The 21,063-nt window shown below is 56.0% G+C and overlaps 2 protein-coding genes across 2 annotated transcripts in view; one reads left to right on the top strand and one right to left on the bottom strand.

Moving 5' to 3' along the window:
* The window catches only part of SLC5A10 (solute carrier family 5 member 10), a 41,059-nt gene that overhangs the window by 12,480 nt on the left and 7,516 nt on the right, over positions 1 to 21,063 (top strand). The window contains exons 8-9 of the mRNA XM_064461429.1: positions 1,511 to 1,716; positions 4,057 to 4,192. Of these exons, the coding sequence (XP_064317499.1) occupies positions 1,511 to 1,716; positions 4,057 to 4,192 (342 nt within the window). The remainder of the gene's footprint in view (positions 1 to 1,510; positions 1,717 to 4,056; positions 4,193 to 21,063) is intronic.
* Positions 1,576 to 20,087, bottom strand: FAM83G (family with sequence similarity 83 member G). The gene is made up of 5 exons (XM_064461428.1): positions 18,920 to 20,087; positions 11,993 to 12,160; positions 8,074 to 8,198; positions 5,831 to 7,277; positions 1,576 to 2,240 (listed from the first exon to the last, which is right to left on the bottom strand). Exons 1-5 carry the CDS (start codon positions 19,412 to 19,414, stop codon positions 1,821 to 1,823), a joined length of 2,655 nt encoding a protein of 884 aa, XP_064317498.1. The 5' UTR covers positions 19,415 to 20,087; the 3' UTR covers positions 1,576 to 1,820.

Raw genomic sequence — 21,063 nt, 5'->3', positions numbered from 1 at the left:
TGTTTACAAATGCTGACTCCCTGTGAAATATGGGGGGCTGGTTTGTGGGTGAGGGGGGCACAGTGGATGATGGCCCTTTGCAGATCCCCCAAAAGCCTCAGGTCAGGGGGATGTCCCGGGATGGGGACAGGGCTGCAGGTCAGTAATGGAAATGGCAGTGCTGCAGGGACAGAGCTGGCCTCAGGCAGGAGGGGACAACGGAGCAGGATGGGTGTCTTGGAAATTAGGATTTGCCCAGGCTGGCACTCGATGGTGATCGCAGTGTCCAGCATCCGATGCCTGAGGGATTTGCTCTCAGTCTAAAGGCAGCCGTGCCTCTGGGCACGGTCCTGCAGGAGGGCAACTTCTCAGCAACACGTTCCCACCAGGCACTGCCGTGTTGGAAGGGGCTGAGCCGAGGGTCTGGACCGCAGTCCATTGGCTGAAGGGATGCAGGATGTGACAGATGGACTAGACGGGGAAATCCACCGAGGGATGCTCGTGGTCTTGCTTTGAGTCTCCCCTCCATGAGACCCATGGAGGCCCTGGGGCCACCTCTCTTCTCCTGAGCATCAGCAGCTGCGGTGGGTATAGGGGTGCCAAGGCACCCCCTGCTTATCTCCTCCACGGCTGCTGTGTGTGTGGCCACAGCATGCGGGGGAAGCAGGTCGGGTGCCTCCCATCCCTCCCTCCTCCGAAAAGTGATGCCTCTGGCTCCAGAATTCTCCTGCTGGAGCTACTGGGGGAGCTGCAAGGAGCATTCAGCCTGTGCCCCCCAGGAGCAGGGAAGGCGGTGGGGGGCCAGGGCAGAGCCCAGGGCTGGTTGGCAGCTGCTGCCAGGGGCTGGCGGCTGCGGTGCAGGCGGGAGGAGCACCAAGGCAGCTGCCAAGGGCTGTGAGGCTCGCTTGCTAGGGCTTGTTCATGGCACGTACTCCTCAGCAGGGCTCAGGCTAAGGCCCAGCCTTGAATCCCACTTCCTAGGGGAAAATTTCAGTGAAGAGGGTCTTTTTTTTCCTTTCTGTTTTTTTTTTTTCTTTCCTTTTGCACTGGTTGCCGGAGGTTTGGGGATGGAGCTGTGTGAGGGGTGCTGGGGAAACGCTCAGAGGGGTAGAAAGCTTTTGGCCAGACATTTGTGCCAAGGCACCTTGAGCTGTAGTATATCAAATCAAAGGCTACCTAATCTTGCATTTTAATAGTCCTAAGCGAGTTTCCCCTGCTTTGGGACTGCGGAGCTTTAATAAACCGGTTGCTTTTACAGTACGAGTTCAAAAGAGGTGGGTCCCTTGAGGAGCCTTTGTCCCAGGGCACAGGTCACCCTCCAAAGGGAGGGCAGACCGTAACGGGACCTGCTGTGCAAAATGTTAGTAGAAGAGTCTCTTAAATAACTAGAAGAAAACACGATCATGAATGAGCCCTCCCTCTCTGGGCAGCACTTTAGAGTTAACAAGTTGGCGAGTGTTTTGCCAGCTGGTCTCACAAGCCACTGGGTTTTGCTCAACTCTAACCAGCCTCCCCCAATGATGCTTTCCAGCTTTTAATGAGATCGGAGGTTACCCCAACCTGGAACAGGCCTATTTAAAAGCCGTGCCATCCAAGATTGTTCCCAACACTACCTGCCACCTGCCCAGAGTGGATGCAATGCACCTCTTCCGAGACCCAGTCTCTGGAGATCTGCCCTGGACCGGGATGACTTTCGGGCTGTCTATCATGGCCACGTGGTACTGGTGCACCGACCAGGTAAATGTAAACAAGATTCCCCTGCCCCATGTAACACAGCGTTGCCTGGGGTCCAGGCACGCTCTACTACTGCTCTCGCCCTGGAAGTCCACCTTCGTCAGCGCCTAGTGGTCCTTCTGGCTGGTGGTCTCGGGGGGCTTCTTTTTGGAGTCAATAGAAGCACCCTGGGCTCCCGCAACCCTGTTCTTGAGGTGCTTGGACTGGGACAGTTTGGAGAGCGGGATGCCAAGGGGTGTCCTCAGCTCCTCGGTTGTCTTCTGGCTTTCTGGCAGGGAGGTTAAGCGTTTGCTTGATGCTCTGGGGTTGCTTGGTGAGAGGTGGCTGGGCTGCGTGGGCTTGCTGGGGCTGAAGGCTTTGCTCTGCCAGTAGGGCTGGCTGCCTGCAATGGTCTTTTTGGGCTCGGCTCCATCCCCTCTGTATTTGGTGGCCCCAGGGGGTTTCTCAGGTGTTGGGGAGCAGGAGACCTCCTTGCCTTGTTCTCTGCCTGTGGGGTTACTGTGTCGGTAGCGGTAGATGTGCGTCCCCTGTTTGTTAAAGAGCAGAGAAAGAGATGAGCCACTGCTGTTGTAAGGATGCTGTTCCCCTGCTAGGACACCACTTCACGTGTCTCTGCCGCAGACTTGGTCCTCATGGACAAGTCCCTCTCACACTTGGTGTATTCCCTCACCCAAATTCTTCTGAGACCAGTGGCAGCTCAAAACTGCCTCGAGTCTTAACCATTGCTGCTCCTCTGATTTCTTGCTCTGGCAACGCCCTGTCCTGCACATTGCAGCATCTCAGCGCCACTTCCTGAGCGGCTCCAGCTGCCTGGAGGCTGTCCCGAGCCAAGTCATGGCCACCTGGAGATCCAGGACCAAGGATGCCAGCAGCATCTCAACGCCTTTTCTCCAGCTGCAGCCTGAACACTCATCTTAATCATCTAAATGCTCATCTCAGGCCCAAAGAGCATTCAGTCATCCTGACCCAACCTGTGGGATTAGGTGACTACCGAGATTAGATGAAAGGATGGAGGGTTGGGAGAGGAGGTGGGATCAGGAAACAAGAGTGAGCTGCAACACCACTGCGGGGGTGGCTCTGATGAGCTGGGTTGAGAGGCACATTTGGATTGGGTCTGAGCACCATTAATCTTAATTCTGGGCTGGGTAAGGCCTTAACACATGGCTGTGGTCACCAGATATTTATCTTCTTCTTTGGGTGTGTCTGTGCTGCAATCTGGAGGTGTGATTGCACCCCTTGCAGACGTATGAGATTGGATCTAGCGAGCGCAGGTGCTGATGGCAGGATGAGCTGAGGCTGGAAGGCGGCAGAGCCAGCTGCACCGACCTGCCCTGCCTCTGCCGCGACCCTCGCTGTGCCGCCAGCACTGCATCTCCGCTGTGCTGTGGCATCGTCTTGGTGTTCAGTCATTTAGTCTGAATAACCGAATGGCCTCTCTGGTCCTCAGGCAGGCACCTCCTGCTTTGACCAGGAGGGCTGCATTAGAGCAGTTTAGCTTAGGTAATGCTAGACTGATTTAACTATACTGCTTAAAATCAGTGCTAAGGTCTGAGATGCCTTCAGGTGGGGACACTAAGGGAGATTTAGCTCCTCTCCCTTTGAGGTCATCATGTGCTTGATGTGGCGCACATGGTGACTGAGCTGGGTGGTGGGTCCTGCAGCTCCTGACATGCTCTGGCTCTTGGGCAGAAGTTACACCACAGCTTCCCCAAGCATCCCACCCCAGGAACTGGCACCTGGTCCCTCCTGCCCACAATGGCACGAGCCAGTGCTTGCTCTGGAGCAGCCGAATCCTGCTGGGTGCTGAGCACTTCTCTGTAAGCCCTTGGGGAGAGTCTGGGCTCTTTTAAAGTCAGCATTTCCTATGGATATTGCCTATTTAAGAGAGATTGCCTCAAAGCCCAAGGGCTGGCTGTATCATGGATGGACATGGCTTGGCCAGAGCTTTGAGGTGTGATGGTTTGAGCAGTGTGGGTGGTGGAGTTGTGCTAGGAGGAGGCTGGACTCAGTGTCCCTTTTATTGTGGGATCTCTCTGGGGAGGAGATTGAATAGAAGGGGCAAGAGGGGAGAGGATGGTGGTGGGGAATGGTTGATACTGGCAGGGAGACACGCTACTGTGGTTGCACTGGGCTTTTGTGGCACTACGGCATAACACCAACCCGTTTCTGGTCTGGAGAGAAACCCTGCCCGTGGGTTGGGTACACATCTACGCTATGTTTGGGCCTGATGCCCAATGTCTCTAACGTTTGGGGATGCTTGGGATGCAGATTGGCAAGGAGGAGGCTGATGCGGACTAGGAGGTGTTGCTGGCTGCTCAGCCATCCAGCCTGTCTCTCCCGCAGGTCATCGTCCAGCGGTCGCTCTCTGCCAAGAGCCTGAGCCACGCCAAGGCTGGTTCCATCTTGGCCAGCTACCTGAAGATGCTGCCCTTGTTCGTGATCATCATGCCAGGGATGATCAGCAGGGTCCTGTACCCAGGTAAGGGCCTCGCCGTGCAGACGCGGAGCTGGCAGGATGGGTATTTTGCCTGTCACTAAGCGATGAATGGGGAGGGGGGCTTGTCTGGAAACCTCTGCTCTGCCCGGACATGGGGGCTCTGTGGGAGGGAGAGGGACAGGAGAGGACCCGAGTGTCCCTGGTCCTCTCCTCGTGCCTGCTGTGCATCAGCCAGCTCTACTGTCCTCTCTTAGCTGTGCAGCCGGGTGTGAACAGGGTTGCGTGTATTTAGGCAAGGCAATGCTCCAGGGATAACTTGGCTGCAGTGTTCTCAATGGGATGGAAAACATGATGTTTGCCCTAAATGAGCCTCCGCCTGTGTTTTGGGCTACGCTGGGCTACGGGCCAGCGTGTAAGAAACGTGGACTCAGAATAAAAATGTTTGGTAGGGGTTGATTGCGATTCCTGTTGATTCAAGGTTTCTAGAAAATTAAACAAGGATTGCTTTGGTTTCTTATTTTTACATATGGGAGAGACTATTCTCTGCACGTTTCCATCAGCTGAGCGCTGGCTTTCCTAACCCTGGTGGTGTGTTAATTATCTGCCTTTCATTAAAGGGCCAGAACAAGTTGTCGCGGGAAGGCCAGTGTACCTGGTCACTCTGAGCAAGGCGGCACCCGGGACCTGGGTCACAGAGCATCAAAGGGCTCGGTGCTCCTCGCCCTGCACGGCTCTGCAGGGTGCGAGGGGATATTTGATGTGTGAGGATTAAAACCCTGCTCTGAGCTCTGTGTCACTGGCAGGGAGGGGAGAAGCAAGTGGACTCTTGGCTAGTAAATTTAATTCCCTATAAACACAGATTAGATGCTCAGCCAGGGTAACTTGAGGTGGCTTCAGTGATTTCAGTTGTTGATTTAGCCCTAGGGGTTTGAATGCTCTGAAAAGAGTGGGTGGGGAGCCTTGAGAAACCAAAATGCTTGGTAGTGGCGCAAGAGGCTGCAGCATTTGGGTGGAAATAGGGGACTGACTCTGTGATCCCCCTGCCGGCATGGGGTGATGCTCCTGCCGCAGCGGGGATGCTGGCATGCGCCCCGTGGGGTGACAAGGTCTGGCGTCACTCCTGGATCAGCCACGAAGCTGCTGACTGCAGTGCTCGCCCACAGAGGTTGCTGTCCCTGTTTCTCCACTGTCTTGCTCTGCCTAATTATGTGTCCGAGTGCTTTTACTTTGATGCTAATCATCTTTGCAAGGAGCTAGAAAACAAGCCTGAGAAGGACACGCCTGCACGCACAGTCTGTCCCTGGCTGGGCATGATGCCACTGCTGATGGGCTATGGGATGGAAGGCCGCTGGACTCCATCCCACAGCCCAGTGCCATAGGATAATCTTTAATTCCCCAGAACCTCTGCTTTACCAGCCATTCCCATTGCACTCCCAGACACCAAGAGCTGTGGCTTGACCAACACCTTCTCAACCAAGAGCGCCTCTTGGGTGACTCCTACCATCGCCGTGTGTAGGGTATTATTGTCCTGTATGGGGAGTCTGATCTCAGCATCTAGGACACGACACCAAAGCTAGGGATGACACCACGCCTTGGCTGAGCTGGCTGGGTCACCTCCAGGTTTGCAACCTTTGTAGGGTGGAGAAACATAGGGAAGGATATAGCAAAAAAGAGTCCTACCTGTGCAGCACTGCTGGGGTAGGAGCTGTTGCCATCCAGGATGGTGCGGGGCAGCACACACCTAATCTCTACAGCGTTGCTCCTCCTCTTTGTAACATCCTCCACACGGACGTGCTTCAGGGATGGGAGGCTCCCCAAGGGGCTGAGGAAGGTGCCTCGGCTGATGTGAGGGTCACTGAGCTTCCTCTGCATGGGCAGGATCTCCCCGTTGTGGGTGACGTCTGAGTTGGTTCGCCGGAGCGGCCCGTATCGGTCCCTCACCTCAAAGTACTCGTCTGAGATGGAGGAGGCATTGGAGCGGCGGTAGCTGTGGTCAGCGGAGCTGCTGGAGTAGCTCTCCTGGTCGCTGAGAGTGATGTACTCCTCTTCCTCCTCTTCCTCCTCTTCTCCCAGCCCATTGTGGGTGCAGGGAGGCCCTCTGTCCTCCTGTGGCCCCATCACTGGCCGGTCTTGCTGGAGATGGCAGGTCTCTGTGGAAGCTCTGTTGGGGTTCTCCTCTGGTTCCTGCTTTGCACCCACATGGTCGGTTGGCGGTGGATGTGTGTTGCCCTCTGGGGAAGTGCCACTGTCACAGGGTGTAATAGCTTTGGTCAAAAGGATGCCAACGGGGACGGTCCTTGGCTTTGGAATCGGGGGCTTGATGTCCTCTAACGTCTCCTCCGGTGGCTTCAAGCGGTGGCCCAATGGTGAAGTGGCAAATGTTCCTGCTTGCTTCGCTGTCCAGCTGGTGCCTTCGATGGGGCCAGTAGCGGAGGCTGCAGGAGCTTCCATGGGGGTCTGTGGGGCCTGTCTTTGGCAGGGGGACAACAGAGGTGGCTCGTGGTCTGAGTTTTTCTTGGCCTCCATCTCCCTGTTCTTCAGCATCTGCCGGTGCTGGGCGCTGGCTTGGGAGACGTCGCAGACTTTGATGCGGTTCATCTGTGAGAGTTTCACGTTCTTTATCTTGGGATCAATAATGTTGATGTAACCCAAGACTTCACTCCCGGGCTCGGGGTCGGGCTCAACCCAGGTGGGCAGATAGTCAAACATGTTGGCTTTCTCCAAATTTAGGAGGCCGGGGTGGATGAGGAGGGAGACGTCTGCCACGTCGCCGTGCCTGTCGCCTGCCTGGCCCTCGGGCAGGGCTTTGCCTTTGTTGTCTGTCTTCTGGTTTTTGTCCTGGTTCTCGGATGAAGTCTTGCTGATCTGGTCGGCGCTCTTGGCCTTCACCAGGGCGTATTTAGGGTTTATCAGCTTCTTCACCACGGCGTTGGCAGGGGTCACCGGCACGACAGAGGGTAGTGTTACGGGCTCAGGTTCGGGCTCTTCGCCCATGGAGATGGACTTGAGGCTCACCCCCTTGGACATGAGGTAGAGCTCCTGGAACTGCTTGTCAAATGCTTCCACTACTTGGCCTGAGAGGACCGTGATGACGTTTCGGTCTGTCCTCGCCGCAGACCAGGTGAAGCTGGAACAGAAACACATTGGAAACTCTCTGAGCACTTGCTGGTAAATAACACGCCTCTCCCCAGCCCTGGTTTTCCCTGGGGGATTGATGATGCTAGTAGGGACATGATCTTGTTGTAAACAATAATAATGAGATCGAAGAAAGAGCTCTCATTCCAATTTGGGATGAAGTCTCGAGTACACTGGAATGTGAAGTAAAAATAAAATGTATTTGTGTGGGTCAGTTAGTTTTTTGGTGTTGGCTGCTTTTCCTTTCTCAGTTTGGGTTAGTTAAGAAGCAGCTCGTAAATGGACGCGTTTGCTGTTGTGGCTAGAAAGTAGGAAATGTTTCAGTTCCATGTTTGTGAAACTTGCCTTTTATAGCTGAAAAGCTTATTGAGACTGGGCTATTTCTACCGAAGCAAGTTTTCACTTGGAAAAATTGGAACAGGCTCTGGGTAGAAACTGGAAAAGCTGAGGTCAATGTGAGAGCTAGGACTGGCTGTGGTTTGGTGCTTTTGTCGTTCCTTGTGCTCATCATGCCCACTGGCAGAAGCACGTGGTGTATCCTATCCCCTCCAAGAAGGAGGGAGAGTCCTAGTCCTGGCCGTGGGGTGGCTGTGGGGTGGTGAGGGCCCCTTGGGTCCCACTCCAAATCTCAGGCTGGCCTTGCAAAATCGTCTCTCAGGGGGAGTGAATCTGGGACGGGGTCCCAGGGCCAAGGCTGGGCAGGGACGAGGACTTGGACCACGTTGGTCCATGTCGGTCCTTTGACCAACACCTCTGGGGGGTGGGCAGGAGGAGATACCACTGATTACCTGTAGGATCCACACATGGCCCGGTCCCCATCCACAAACATGAACTTCTGGGCCAAAGCCCCTTTGAACTTGGTGGCCGAGCGTGTGAAAAACTCTGTCCCCCCAGTGCTCCGGACTCGCAGGTTCTGCAAAGCAAAGGCAGAGGCATGAGCAGGAGCAGGAGCAAAGGGCTTCAGAGCATCATTCACTCCCTCCATCGATGCCACTGCAGATGCTCTACAGCCCCTCTGAGGAGTGGGAAGTGCTCTCTATGGCCAGCTCAGAGGTGGCCGTGGTGATGGGAAGATAAAATAACTTGCCCTGGGCGGCGCAGCAAACCATGGAATTCCTGGTTCCTTCAAGAATTTCCTGCTTTGCCCATGTGTTGGGCAGTGTTTTCTACCTTTTATTGGAATAATCTCTCAGGGAAGTAGTGGATTCCCCACCATTAGACACTTCTAAGATTCAACCTTTGCCAAGAAAGGTTGGACCAGATGATCCTTGAGGTCCCTTCCAACCTGGGAGGTTGATTCTCTTGAACTTGGCGCTGCCTGCGTCCGTGGGTGAGCAGCGTGTGGTACTGCTGCCAGATGCTTTCCATCTATGCAAATGCTACCATGGGAGAGGCGATTCTTCACCTCCTCCCCAGTGGGAGATGTGCAAGGAAGGGTTTTTATGGGGAGGTGGTGACCACAGGACAGCGCACCTGGACCTGATGGCAGTGGGCTTGTCCTCCACTGGGTTTCCCCCTTGCTGTGCTCCTAAATCTGAGCATCTAGCCCTGTTTTTTAGGGTGTGTTTGGGGGGGAAAAAAGACCAAACAACAGTGGGGCAACATCTTTTCACCCTTGGTAAATGAAACGTGGGGACATGGGCCAAAAGGGCACATCCCACAGCGTGTCCCTGCAGAGGTGGCTGGGGAACGGAGCGTCCCCCCGAGCAGGGAGTCCAGGCACGGAGGGGCAGCCCCAGCTCTGAGAAAATACTTTTTATCTTCAGTCTGGCTCATGCCTCTCTGCTTTTCACTGGAGGGCACCAGCACATTTTTGCAGCTGAGGAGATAGTATCTTTCACTGCAAATGGTCTCCCTTGGGTGGAAAGAAAATATTTTCTTATGAAAGCACCTGCATTCCTCTTGTTCCTGCTGGGATGTTGGTAATGCTGCTGCTAAAGGCACCATGTCGTCACTAGGTCATGCCCTCCATGGTTGGTTTTTTTTTTAAAAAAAAAAAGCTTTCAACAAAGGAAGACAAAAAAGGCACCAAAAATACTTGTCCTCCCCACCTCCAGCATTCCTCGCCTGCTTCCCTGGGGTCTCCTCTCTCCCCGTGGACCATGACCCAGCACAGGCACCCCAGTCCCCACTCCTGCACGCCTGGCAGGAGGGGACGGTGATTCCACGCTGTTTTTAGTGTGATGCAAAAGCAAAGGCTTTCCTGACCAGGTTTCCGGGGACGTTTTACATACTGAGTGGCGAAGTTTGGGGTTTATTTGGTGCGTTTGATTTTTTTTCTAGCGTTTGCCTTTTTCCCTGGTGTGGCTGGAGGGGGGAACTGGTGCTGAGCTGGGGTGCGTCCAGCGGCACTGAGGGTGCTGGGGGCTGGCTGGCAAACAGTTTGGGGTGGCAATTCCCATCCTGTCCCGTGTTGACCCTACACGTGGGGCTGCTGAGAGAGCGGTAGTGCACAGGGTGCTGCACGCCGACTCACTGCTGGGTAACGCTTGCACCCAAGGCTGAGCCCTCTGCCTGTCGCCAGCCTGGGCGTCCCCGGCTCACGGCTCTCGCAGGGCGTCGGTCTCTCCTGCTCGGAGCCAAACTTTTGCACAAAGGCACAAAACAGCCGTGGGTTTTTCTCAGGTAACACCCAGGGGAACAAAGCTCCCCAGAAGCAAGGTGCCGGTTACCTTTCCCTTCCTCCTTGCTCCCGGCGTATCGCTGCTGTTAAGTAAGATCTGTTTGTTTAATCTCTCCTAAGACGAGCGTGCAGCGAGCGAGTGCCCGGTGCGATGGCTGGCTGCCAAGCTCCGAACGGAGTGAATCACTTCCCAAGAAGCCACCGTTGCTCAATGAAGCGACCGCCTTGCCCAAGCCGGCTTGCTAATTGCGAAGTGGGGAAGGCACTGAGATAACTACATCCATTTCGTTAGCATCTCCTGCCTTACGAAGCAGCTCCCAGACACTGCCCTAGTTTCCTCACAGCCTCCTGCCCTGCTGTATCCCATGCCAGCAAATTGGCTGCAATATGTGGCAAATCCCAACTTCTAGACATTTGCCGAGCTCTGCAGATGTTCTCCTGCTTTTCCAGTCCTGCCACCAGGTTGCTAATGCATTAAAACACCGACATGCGTCAGCTCTGGCTTTTCTAGTCTCGGAGTGGCAGCAGTCTGCAGGATGCCAGACTCTCCTGGGAGTTTGGACGCAGGTAAAAGCTCAGCTGAGTCTGCTTTAATTGTCGTGAGCAGCAATTAAGCAGGGCCGGCAGGCTCGGTGGCTGGGGAAGGCGTGAGGCTCGGCTGGCCGGTGCTTTCGGCTCCCTGGGGTGGGGGTCCCCAAGCCCCCCCTGCATCCCGGCCCTGCTCCAGCCTGGCGTGAGGGTGTTGTGGCTCCTACGTGTTCCTGCTCTCACCGTAAGCAAATCTGGCGAGCTTGCCCGGGCATGGGCCTCCCTGCCAGCCGTTTGGCAGCCAGCGCACGTGGCCGGGTGACGTCAGGCGCAGAGACGTTGCCTTTCTGCCAAGCAACAGGCGAGGCTGAGCAAACTGCAGCCAGCGGGTGAAGTACAGCCAGGAGGGGGGTGTCTGCAAGCCCCGAAGTGAAACTGCTGGGCTGCTCCGGTGTGTTTGCATCCGATGCTGGTGATGGGAGCGTTATGCCCAGCGCAGAGCCCGGGACTCTCTCCTGCGGCCGGAGTGAGGGTTCCTGCTGCAGCTCTTGGGGCTGATATAACCCCCTGCCCTCTCCTTTGCCCCTTTGTCTTCCTCCGCCTTTGCACAAGCACCACACAAAGGGGTTTTCTTTGCACCCCCTGCACGCACAGGGACGTGTAAGGTGTTTGGAGCGCTTTGGGCTGGGGACCAAGCTCCAGCGCTGCCGGGTATCCCCTGTGCTGCTTTACCTTCCCTCGTTTCAAACAGGATTTGTGCACCAGAGCAACGTCACGCACAGCCTACAGCACCTCCGGGGCCAGGTGAATGTAGCATGTGCGGGCAGATCTGTCCTGCCGGTGTGCTGCCAGCCGGGGCCGGCGTCGCAGCCACCCGGTGAGGGCATCCTTGGCAGCTGCTGGGGCCGCAGGCAGCGTGGGTGCCTCCCTGCTCCACTCCCGGCCCCGTGCTGGGGTGGAGGCTCCAGAAAAGGGGAAAATCGAGTTTTTTAATTCCAGCCTCTGACTTGTGGGAGAGCCTGAAAGTGAGAGAACCGGCCAGTGGTTGCTCCTGCTGGTCCTGCCCCTGGGGCAGGAGCAGGCATGGACCTGGTGACAGCAGGGATCCAGCCCTGGCAAAGCATCCTTCCTCTCGTGCCTCCCCTCTTGCCAGCTTGTTCACCAGAAGGAGCTGAGCACGTAGGTTTGCCCTGGGCTTTGCAGTGCCCTGCTTGAGTCATACCCACCCTTGCAGGGCTGCAGCTTCCCGAACACCCCTGTGCCCCAAAGCCAGCTCCGGCTAGGTATCAGCAGCTCCCCAGGCTTTCCGCATCCAGCTTTGCTGGGTGGAAATCCATGTCCCCATCTCTCATCTGTTCCCCTACATCCTGCTGATGCTGGATTTGGGCATCGCCTTCAGCTTTGGCTACAGGAAAAATGGACTAAACTCATCTAGCACTGCTTGAAGTTTGGGGTTGTGATCCCCACAAGGCAGGAGGGAGCAGGGCTGATAGCTCTGATTACCTCCCTGCGTTGGAGGGGGCCACCCGGCCCTGGACCCTTCGAGCCATTCTTACCTTCAAGTGGCCGGCGTGCATCTGGGCTCGCTCGCACATCTGAAGGAAGTGCTTCACGTTGGTCTCATCCAAAATTATGTAGACTCCCACTTTCCTCTTGAAGCCCGCGTCCAGGAGGTCCTTGAAGATGTCTACATCGGTGAACATGTCCATGACCACCGCGATGACCTGGAGAGGGGAGAAGAGGGATGAGTCTGGGTAGCGTGGCCAGGTGGCAACCCCAAGATGTAGCCAGTGCTTGGGTAAGAGCCGAAGCAATGTGCTTCCTCTCTAGAAGGCTGGGATTAGGTGTGGGGGAGCCCGGGCTCCCCCCGCTCCAGCCAGCCTAAGGGCAGAAAGCAGGAGCCCCCAGCCCCGTTCCTTGCTGTCACTACGGGAGGTTTGGTCTCTGGTGGTGGCCTGTAGCCTAATACACTTGTGAAAAATTGGTTTCTGGGGGTGAATCTAACTTTCTCGCCTTTAAGAAACATCACAAATTTCAAAGTCCTGTTTGTGGCTGAGTAGTTTGGCATCCCTTTGCTGTCGGCACTGCCCATGGCCCCATCGCAGGGAGCACCAGAAAGGGAAGCCAGTGATGCAATGATGTGTGTGTCTGCTGAGGGCACGTTGCATGGGGTGGAGTCCCCCCTACTGCCTCTGGGCATCTTGTGCATGCTTATGTTGAGAGAAACAGTATAAAATTAGCTAAAAGTGACTCTAACTTGGTAGAAAGTATCTGGACACCTCTGAGTCTCGTTCAGGAGCTGCAATGACTTTTAATATCTTTTAAAAAAACAGGCCTGGGTGTGAGCTGATGAGATTGCTTGAAAACAGCTGGGGGGTCGCAGCTCCCTGTTCCAAGTCCCGGCTGCTGCTAGCAGCATGTGGTTGGGTTCAAGGTCAGCTCTCCTCCATGAGGCCAGAGCAGAGCACCGGGGGCAGGCGGTGTTTCTGTCACCAGTGCTACTGACGTTTCTCTCCATCTCGCTGGCTGGCCCTTGTGTGGCTCGGGGTGCTCAGGGTGCTGCTTCTGCTGTGCAACCCCCTGGTGAGCATCCTTCCTTCCTCCCAGGCTGTATGAAAGCAGAGCAGAGCTGGGACAACGGTGCCAGCTCCCCGGGCAGCGACAACAGGGTTTGGCACACGACAGCATCACTGTTCTTTGCAAGCTGGAGCTGCCTTTGTACCCAGGGCATTTGCTGCTATGGTGGGGCCGGGGTAAGTCCTGTGTCTGACAGGAAGATGCGTTGCTGTCATGTCTAGCCATGCTGGGATTTCGTTGGGATGGCTGCCTAAGTGCCAAAGTTCACTCCACACCCATGGATTTTGCCTTCCTGGAGATAACGTTGCCTGTGACACGATGGTGAGCAGCAACAGTGCAGCATGAGACACGTGCAGGCAAATGGGCTGGAGACAGCTGCCTGCAGCCCAGGCGAGCATCTCGGTGTGATCCCCGGGGTAGCAATAGGGCGGCACAGCCCCGCAGACACATCTGCCTCCCCTCATCCCCTGCAAAGTGTCAACAGCCACGTAGGAAAGCGGTTTGTCATCAGGGCACTTGTGTGTCATTGTCCCATGCTCAGAAACCTGTCGGTGCCCCCGTCTCTGCAGCTGTTTTGGAAGGTGCCCTGGGCTGGGGGGAGATGGGTGATGGCTCCGAGCCCCTGCGCCTTTTGGCCCTTTGCCCTTCCAGGAGGGCCACAGCATATGGCCGAACCGGGGAGGACGCAAGCATGGGAACGTGCACACCATGGGGTGACGCAGAGAGACCCTGGGATGCTCCTCCCTTGGGAGGGAAGGGATTGGGGTGGTGCCAGGTACTTGCACACTCAGGCACGTCCAGTCCAGGGCTCTCAAAGCACCAAGCTGCCTTTTAATTAATTTTGTGCCACAGGAGGTGGAGAGCTCTAATTAAGAGGAGGATTGTGCGTTATGACACTGCCAGCTCTTCCCTTCCTTTTCTGCAGGCGATGGGGTGCGGAGCAAGGCTGCGTGGGGAGCCCCAGCCTGCACTGCCTCCGACGCCGCCCCGACCTCCCCAACTCCAGCCACGCACAAGCATTTTGGGAGGTGCCAGTGAGCCGAGCGAGAGGGGACATGGCTCTGCCACTTGGTTTTAACTGAATTCCCATTTATCCTCACCTGAGAGCCTCTCAACAGGCTTTGCCATGAAAAGATAAATCCTCACTCCCTTATGCGCCTACTCGCATGTTTTGCACGTCCTCATTGCCCTGATGGGGAAACTGAGGCAGAAAACCGAGTGCTTGCTTTGCATGGGCTGCCCAGCGAGGGCTGCGCTTGTCTCGCCAGCGATGTAAAGTGGGACAGGTTCAAAGCTACTCTTAAAGCTCAGGGCTTGGCTTTTCCATTTCCAGCAAATAACTGGGGAGGAGCTATGCTGTCTGCCGCAAGACCTGGGTGAGGGGCACCTGAGCCGGGATGGCGTCTCTGCAGCTCAAGGAAGTGGGTTTGGTGGCAGGTGCTTTGCTCCTGTTTCTGACACCGATGCTCCTGGTGGCCATGGTCACGTCACTTTGCCTGTGCGCTGCATTTTCTCCAGGGGAAGTCGAGGGCTTATGAAATGGGGATCGAGAATAGTATTGGCCTTCATTTCTGGGAAGAAAAAAGGCATTTTCTCACTGCTGTCCCAGCGTTCCCAAGGTCTTTACTTGCTGCTGTGGCTCTGAAGACAGGAAGGTGCTTTGCAGGGATGCGGGCAGGGCATGGGGATGTCCCCCCTCCCAAGCACTGCTCACAGAGGGATGGCGAGCAGGCAGCGTGCTGCAGGCAGTCACCCACGGTGGCTGGCTCAGGCAGTGGAGAGGCAGCCTGGCTCTTACCCGCTTGCCCACATTTTCAACCCGATTCCTCCTGCTCAGCTGGTGCATCCTGTCGCCGCTCAGCGCTTCTGCTTCCTTCCCCACTGCATCTTGCCTGCAGGACAGGCTTGGCCTCGGTTTGTCACCAGGATCTCACGCCAGCGTGCCAACATGCTGCCCTGGCATGATATGGGCCAGGAGAGCAAGGAGGGTGCCAGCAACGCTCCCAATGCCGTGACTGTGCGGGGACTGCAGGGGAGGAACCTGCTGCTGGGCTGCCTGCGCTTGAACCTCAGCTGGGACCGGTTGGGTCTATGCCAAACCCAGGTACAGGGTTTAATGTGCCAAGAATGGAGGTCTGCCTGCTCCAGAGAAGTGAAATCCTGTGTGCTATTTGCTTCCCATCCCAGGGAATGGAAGTGCCTGGAGCAAGCTGTACCGTCCTGCTACGGGGAGGGAGGTTGGCACCCTTGTCCCCATCGCTTCTACGAGGGCAGCGCTCAGTGCCCCGCACGCTCGGTGCCAGGGAGGCCCCCGGCAGCAGGGGAGCTGCACCTCTTCCCAACGCCCCTTTGCCGCCGCGTCATCCCAGGAAGCTTCGCCATTCGTTTGCCATTCACCTGGAGGGTGCGGAGAAGATGAGCCTCAAACCTGCAGCCAGATGCTCCCAGCGCCCAGGCGGGTGATGCTTTTCTTCCCAGGAGCTGCCAAGATCCACTGGATGCAGCTGGTGTGCAGGTGCCAGGTCCCGACACCCCGAGGAGCGGCGAGCATTGCGTCCCCTCGGACACTGGGCAAATGATGCTGGGATCCTTCCGAACAGCTTTGATGAGCGCATAAACTGCAGGATCATGTTTTATAGAGGAAATCGCAGCTCTTTATTAGCTCGCTCTGAATCATCAGATAATGACTTTTGGGGCAGACCACGTGGGCATTTAATAAATTAGGCAGACACCAAGGCACAATTAGAGGAAGCGTGTTGGGATGAGGGAGAGGTGGGACAAGTAACATTAATAATTGCTCTCCCCTGTCGACCCTTTCATCCAGGAATGGCAAAAGGTTTTGTAAACAGTAATTAATAGGGCCTCCCAACCTTTGCTGGAAGTTGCTTAGGGTAATTATATCACCACAATCCCAACCTGGAACCTCAAGTGCAGAGAGGTCAGACTCACTGCTGTCTCTGGTGGCTTTGGGCCATGGTCAGTGTTTTCAGCCTGCTCTGTTTTTTGCTCACATGGAGCCAAAATCTAGAGAAGAAGGGAGGAGGGAGATCTTCCTCCTGACTCATCCTGTGCTTTTCAGCCCGAGGAGATCTGCATCAAGGGAGAGATGGCTGTGCCACAGCTGGATCTGGTGAAGGTCTCCAGGGTGAAGCCCGGTGGTGCACCGCATCCCTGACCTGCTCTGTTTGCTGGCCATGAAGATGGGGATTTGCTGGGAGAGCAGGGACATGCCCACAGGATCCTGCCTCTCTTCTCTCCCATTTATTTCCCCAAAGAGGAGGGGATCATTTGCATCTCCTGCTCTGGCTCGCCTGGGTTTGCCTCTCTGCAGAACAAAGCAGAGGCTCTGAACTCAGCAGTGTTTGGCCTTGTTCCTGCAAGCAAGTAGGTCCACCTGCACCATCAAAGGGGCCTCAAATCTCAGCTCTTGGCTCCCTCACCCCAGCCCTGAGCTGCCGTGAGCCTACCCAGCATCAGCAGCACTCACCTGGGCTCTGAACTTCCATCAGCCAGGCTGTCTGCTGGGTGAACTTTGCTCTTCTGGCCACAGAACAGCAACCTGCTGGGGTTTAGTGTTTGGTATCTGACAGCATTTCAGACGAAGTGACCTTGACAGTGGCTGGAGCAAGGGTCATCCTCTGGGATGCAATACTGAAGGTCTCCTAAGCCCGTGCTCCTTTGCAGGTGGATGACGAGCCTACCATTGCCCGGTGGGATGGGACAACTCGGCAGGGATCTCCGCAGGGTGGCCCAAGGGACAGTGCAGGAAGGACAGGGCACGTGGCCAGCCTATGTGACATGATAGAGTGGCAGCTGGACCCTCCCTTTGTCCACTCTTGGTTTCTTCAGCCAAACCCTTTCACCTCCAAGCTGCCGTGAAGACATTAAGCCTCGTCCGAAATCTTGGGGTGCAGAAGAGGGTGGTCTAGCCCAGCATCCCCACATTTTGGAGCACCCACGCCAGCGGTCACCTGGGCTCAGCTGCATGATAGCAGGTTCAGCTGTGGTAACTGTGGTCCTTGTACATGGGGTGGGAGAACTCTGGAAGAACGCCTCTAACTCCTGCCACTCCCAGACCCTGCAGACGGCAGGTTTGAAGCACGGACCCATCTCGTCGTTTCCTGGAGTGCCATAAGCTCCAAGCAGGCTCCCGCATGTCACCAAGTGGTGTCACCACGTCTCATCCCACCCGCAGGGATCGCCTGGACTAGAAGACAGAGCCCAGCCCTGCTCATGGGGCATCAAGGTACCAGTGACAAGCGTGGCAGCATCGCCCGTGGCCACATCCCTGCGGCTCGGAGAGGCCCCAGGGGGAGGTGGGGATGGTGCAGGCAGCAGGGCCTGGCAGCTGCCTGACTCAACCGCCTGGCTCTGCTGAGCAGGAGGAGGGTGGTAGGATGACTCAGGAGATGCTGTTTGTGTGGGGTCAGGTGGGAAGCAGTGAGTAGGCAAAGCCAGGCAGGACCTGCAAGCCCGGGTGAGACACAGCTGGAAAGACCCAAAGATGAGACATTATTTGTAATGGGGGAGTTCTCCCCATCCTCCATCCCATGGGACTTCAGTTCTCCCTTGCCTTTGCTCTCCTGCAAAGCTCTTTGGTGGGGAAAATATCGCAGGTAAGGACAGGTCACCTTGACTTTTGCAAGGTGACAGTGGCCAGAGATGGCTCCTGTCCGCAGCGGGGCAGCCCTGATCTCCTGCATCAGCCATCCCTGGTGAGCCGGCTGGCTCGGGCGTGTTGGGAGACCAGTTTTCCTGCCTGAGCTGGGGCTCTTTGTGTTCAAACCCCTGGTCCTGGAGAGGCTCTGATGGCTGTGTGCCACCAGGCTTCCCTCTCTCCTGCCAGGGTCAGTGAACCCCAGCACCGTCCCTGGTACCAGCATGGGGGTCTCCAGAGCCACGTGGACCTGGTGCACCCCAGCCTGTCTCCCCCTGCCCCACAGCCACCTGGGCAGAGCCTCCATGTTCTCCTACTGGAGCATCCTCGGGGTTGGGATGCTCCTCCCTTGGAACCAAATTTCTCACGGGAGTGGACGCGCAGAGCTAAAAAGGCTTCAACCACCAGCACCACAAAACCAGCAGGTACCAACCCCTCCTGCGCTTCCCAGCTGGAACCAGGTCACTGGGAAATACCAGCAACATCTGCCCACTGCCACTCGCTTTCAACGCGTGCCATCACATCCCTCCTTCCCTTGTCCTTCTGCCCATGAAACCAGCCTGGCCCAGTGCTCCTCCGCCCCAACTCCCTGCTCCTTGGTTTGATGCTACAGGGAGGATAAGTCTCAACCCAAATCCCAGCCCCAAAGAGGGTGGGCTGCCGTTAGCTGTGCTACCCCTTGGCATCTCCCCAGCCTTGTCCTGCACATCAGCTCATCGTTTTCCTCTTAAAGCCAGGATCAGGCCAGCTTGGAGTACCGCGGCAATCTCTGGCCAAGCTTGACCCTCGTATACATCGGTGCCAGACCAGTGGCTTTGGCTGCTTTGCCCCAGGGCTGAGTTTGGCTCCTCCGGTTCCTGCGTGTTGCCACATGCAGTCACACAGGGATCTGGGAATAACGATCGCGGGATGCCTGGGACCGTGGGCTCGCAGCTGGGAAGCAGCTCAACCCATTTTTTCTCCCTGGTGATTTTCCCCACAGCCCCATAGGGGCCCTACAGATCGTGAGAAGGGTCGCATTGCTCTAAGGGAGTGTTGGACCAGGCTAACGGCATCTTCGGCCAAATCTGATCCCCAAATATTGACTACACTGAATGGACATAGAAAAACCACAACACTTGACCTCCTTCCTTTGCTTGGGCAGAGTTCCCTGCAGGATGGGGATTAACCGGCTGGGCAGGGCTTTGTGATCTACCCTTGGAAGAACAGCCTGAGGCAAATCCTGCCCAGTCCCCGCGGCATGCCTCACCTTCTGAGCCTGGCAGATCATCTTCCGTACCACCTCCTTGATGTGCGCTTGCCCCTCGATGGGCGGCTGCATGTAGACGGTGGCACGGGTGACCCCGCGGTAGGCGATGGTCTCGGGCCAGCCGAGGTCCAGCTGGGGGATGGAGCGGTCGGACCTCTGGGGCCAGTACTCCAGGGAGGGGGCCACATCCTGCTCGTCCCCTTGGCTGTTGTGATCGCCTTCGCTCTCCCCTGCGCTGCTGCCGTGGCGCGGGATGTACTCGGAGCCGGGATCATACGTCTCCAACGTGTCCAGGATCTTCTTTAGCTCCAGCTCGGAGAGGAAGTCCCTGATATTCTCCTTCTTCAGGACCTCATAGAAGGCATCAGGGCCATGGGAGGCCAGTGCCTCCAGGGCCAGGCGTTGCTCCTCGCTGTAGAAGAATTCAGGCTTGGACTCGCTGGACCTCCAGTTGACGTGGCTGTCGTCCAGGCACTGCACCTGGGAGAAAGCCATGGTGACCACGCAAGCCAGTACCCTCACTGAAGGGAGCTCTGTACGCCCAGCGAGTGCCAGATGCCGACAATAAATAAGGAATTAATTAGTCCCCAGTCTTTAAATACACGATTTGCTTTGCTTCACCCTCCCCAGCTCAATGTGCAGCTGGGGGAACGTGCCGCTCCCTTCTCCGCCAGCTCCTGCCGGGCTGGAACTCTTCTCCGCTGGGAAGGAGGATTCGTTTTCTTGTTTGCTCCCGGCTCTGTGCAGCGAGTGGGCTTCAGGCAAGGAAAACCTGGAGCTTCCCACGGCCAGGGCTGTGCAATGGGGCAGAGACGGCCCCAGGTGCACATGCACACCGGGAAGGTCCTCTACCCCCGTGTCCACGCTTTTTTCATCCTCTGCTCTTTCAAGACAACGTTAATATGAGATAAAAGAAAAAGCAGAAAACAAATTAACAAAAAAAAAGCTTAACAGAGGGCAGAGAAAAGCAGGATTTCTTGGCTCAGATGCCGTCCCTGGTTATTGTTCCTGGAGAACTGGGTCAGCCGGTGGGTTTCACAGCGGCGAATGCCTCTGTCAGCCTCTTGTGCATCGCCCTGGCTGGCAGGTCGATTATTTCGGGCTCCTGCCAGTGCACAGTGCTAAGGCCGGACAGGTAACAGCAAGAAGTGAAAAGAGGAAAAGCAAAAGAGTGATTCATCGCTCCGCCCTGCCCCACCTGCAGTCACATGCTGCCTTCACACATTCCCAGCCCTGCCTGCACATTAACTCTTTCGGCTGATGCCAGCCTCACACCTCTGCCCGGCCCGAGAGCCCCCCGGGACCTTGCGGGTGCGGGAGGTCGCTGGGCAGCTGGGGAGGGGTTTGGGTGTTTGTCTTGACAAACAAGGCGGCTCTCCCCTGAAATGTCCCCCTCTCTCCATGTGTCGGCTGGTAAGTCAGTATTTTCCAGGAAAGCAGCCCTGCCTCGTGGTTAACCCCTCCTGTGCTGAGTGCAAGGACCCCCGTGCTAGTGCTGGAGCTTGGAGCCCAGGTGGGTCCCAGGGGGCAGCACCGGGTCAGAGATGCCGTAATGGTTCAAAGCTGCTCCAGGGGAGGTTTAGACTGGACATTAGAAAACATTTCTTACCCAAGAGGGTGGTCAAACACTGGAACAGGCTTCCTGGAGAGGTGGTCGATGCCCCAAGCCTGTCAGTGTTTAAGAGGCATTTGGACAATGCCCTTAATAACATGCTTTAGCTTGGTCAGCTCTGAATTGGTCAGGCAGTTGGACTAGATGATTGTTGCAGGTCCCTTCCAACTGAAATTCTATTCTATTCTATTCTATTCTATTCTATTCTATTCTATTCTATTCTATTCTATTCTATTCTATTCTATTCTATTCTATTCTATTCTATTCTATTCTATTCTATTCTATTCTATTCTATAATTCCCTCTGCTTTGGCACAAGGTTTGCAGCAGGGACATGGTCATGGCACTTGACCTTGCTATGGCAGACTGTGTTAATAACTGGGAGATGGGCAAAAGCCCCCCACTTGTTGGTGCTTGCAAGCCAGAAACATGGTGTGTTCTACCTGGAAACTCAGATAAAGATGAGTTGCAAGAATCGGGGTCAGATTCTTGCACCGATGCAAAAAAGGAAAGTGCCAGGGGCTGCGTCTCGC

This window comes from Phalacrocorax carbo, chromosome 10, assembly GCF_963921805.1.
Source record: "Phalacrocorax carbo chromosome 10, bPhaCar2.1, whole genome shotgun sequence".
Taxonomy (NCBI): Eukaryota; Metazoa; Chordata; class Aves; order Suliformes; family Phalacrocoracidae; genus Phalacrocorax; species Phalacrocorax carbo.
This window is presented reverse-complemented; position numbering and strand designations above follow the sequence as displayed.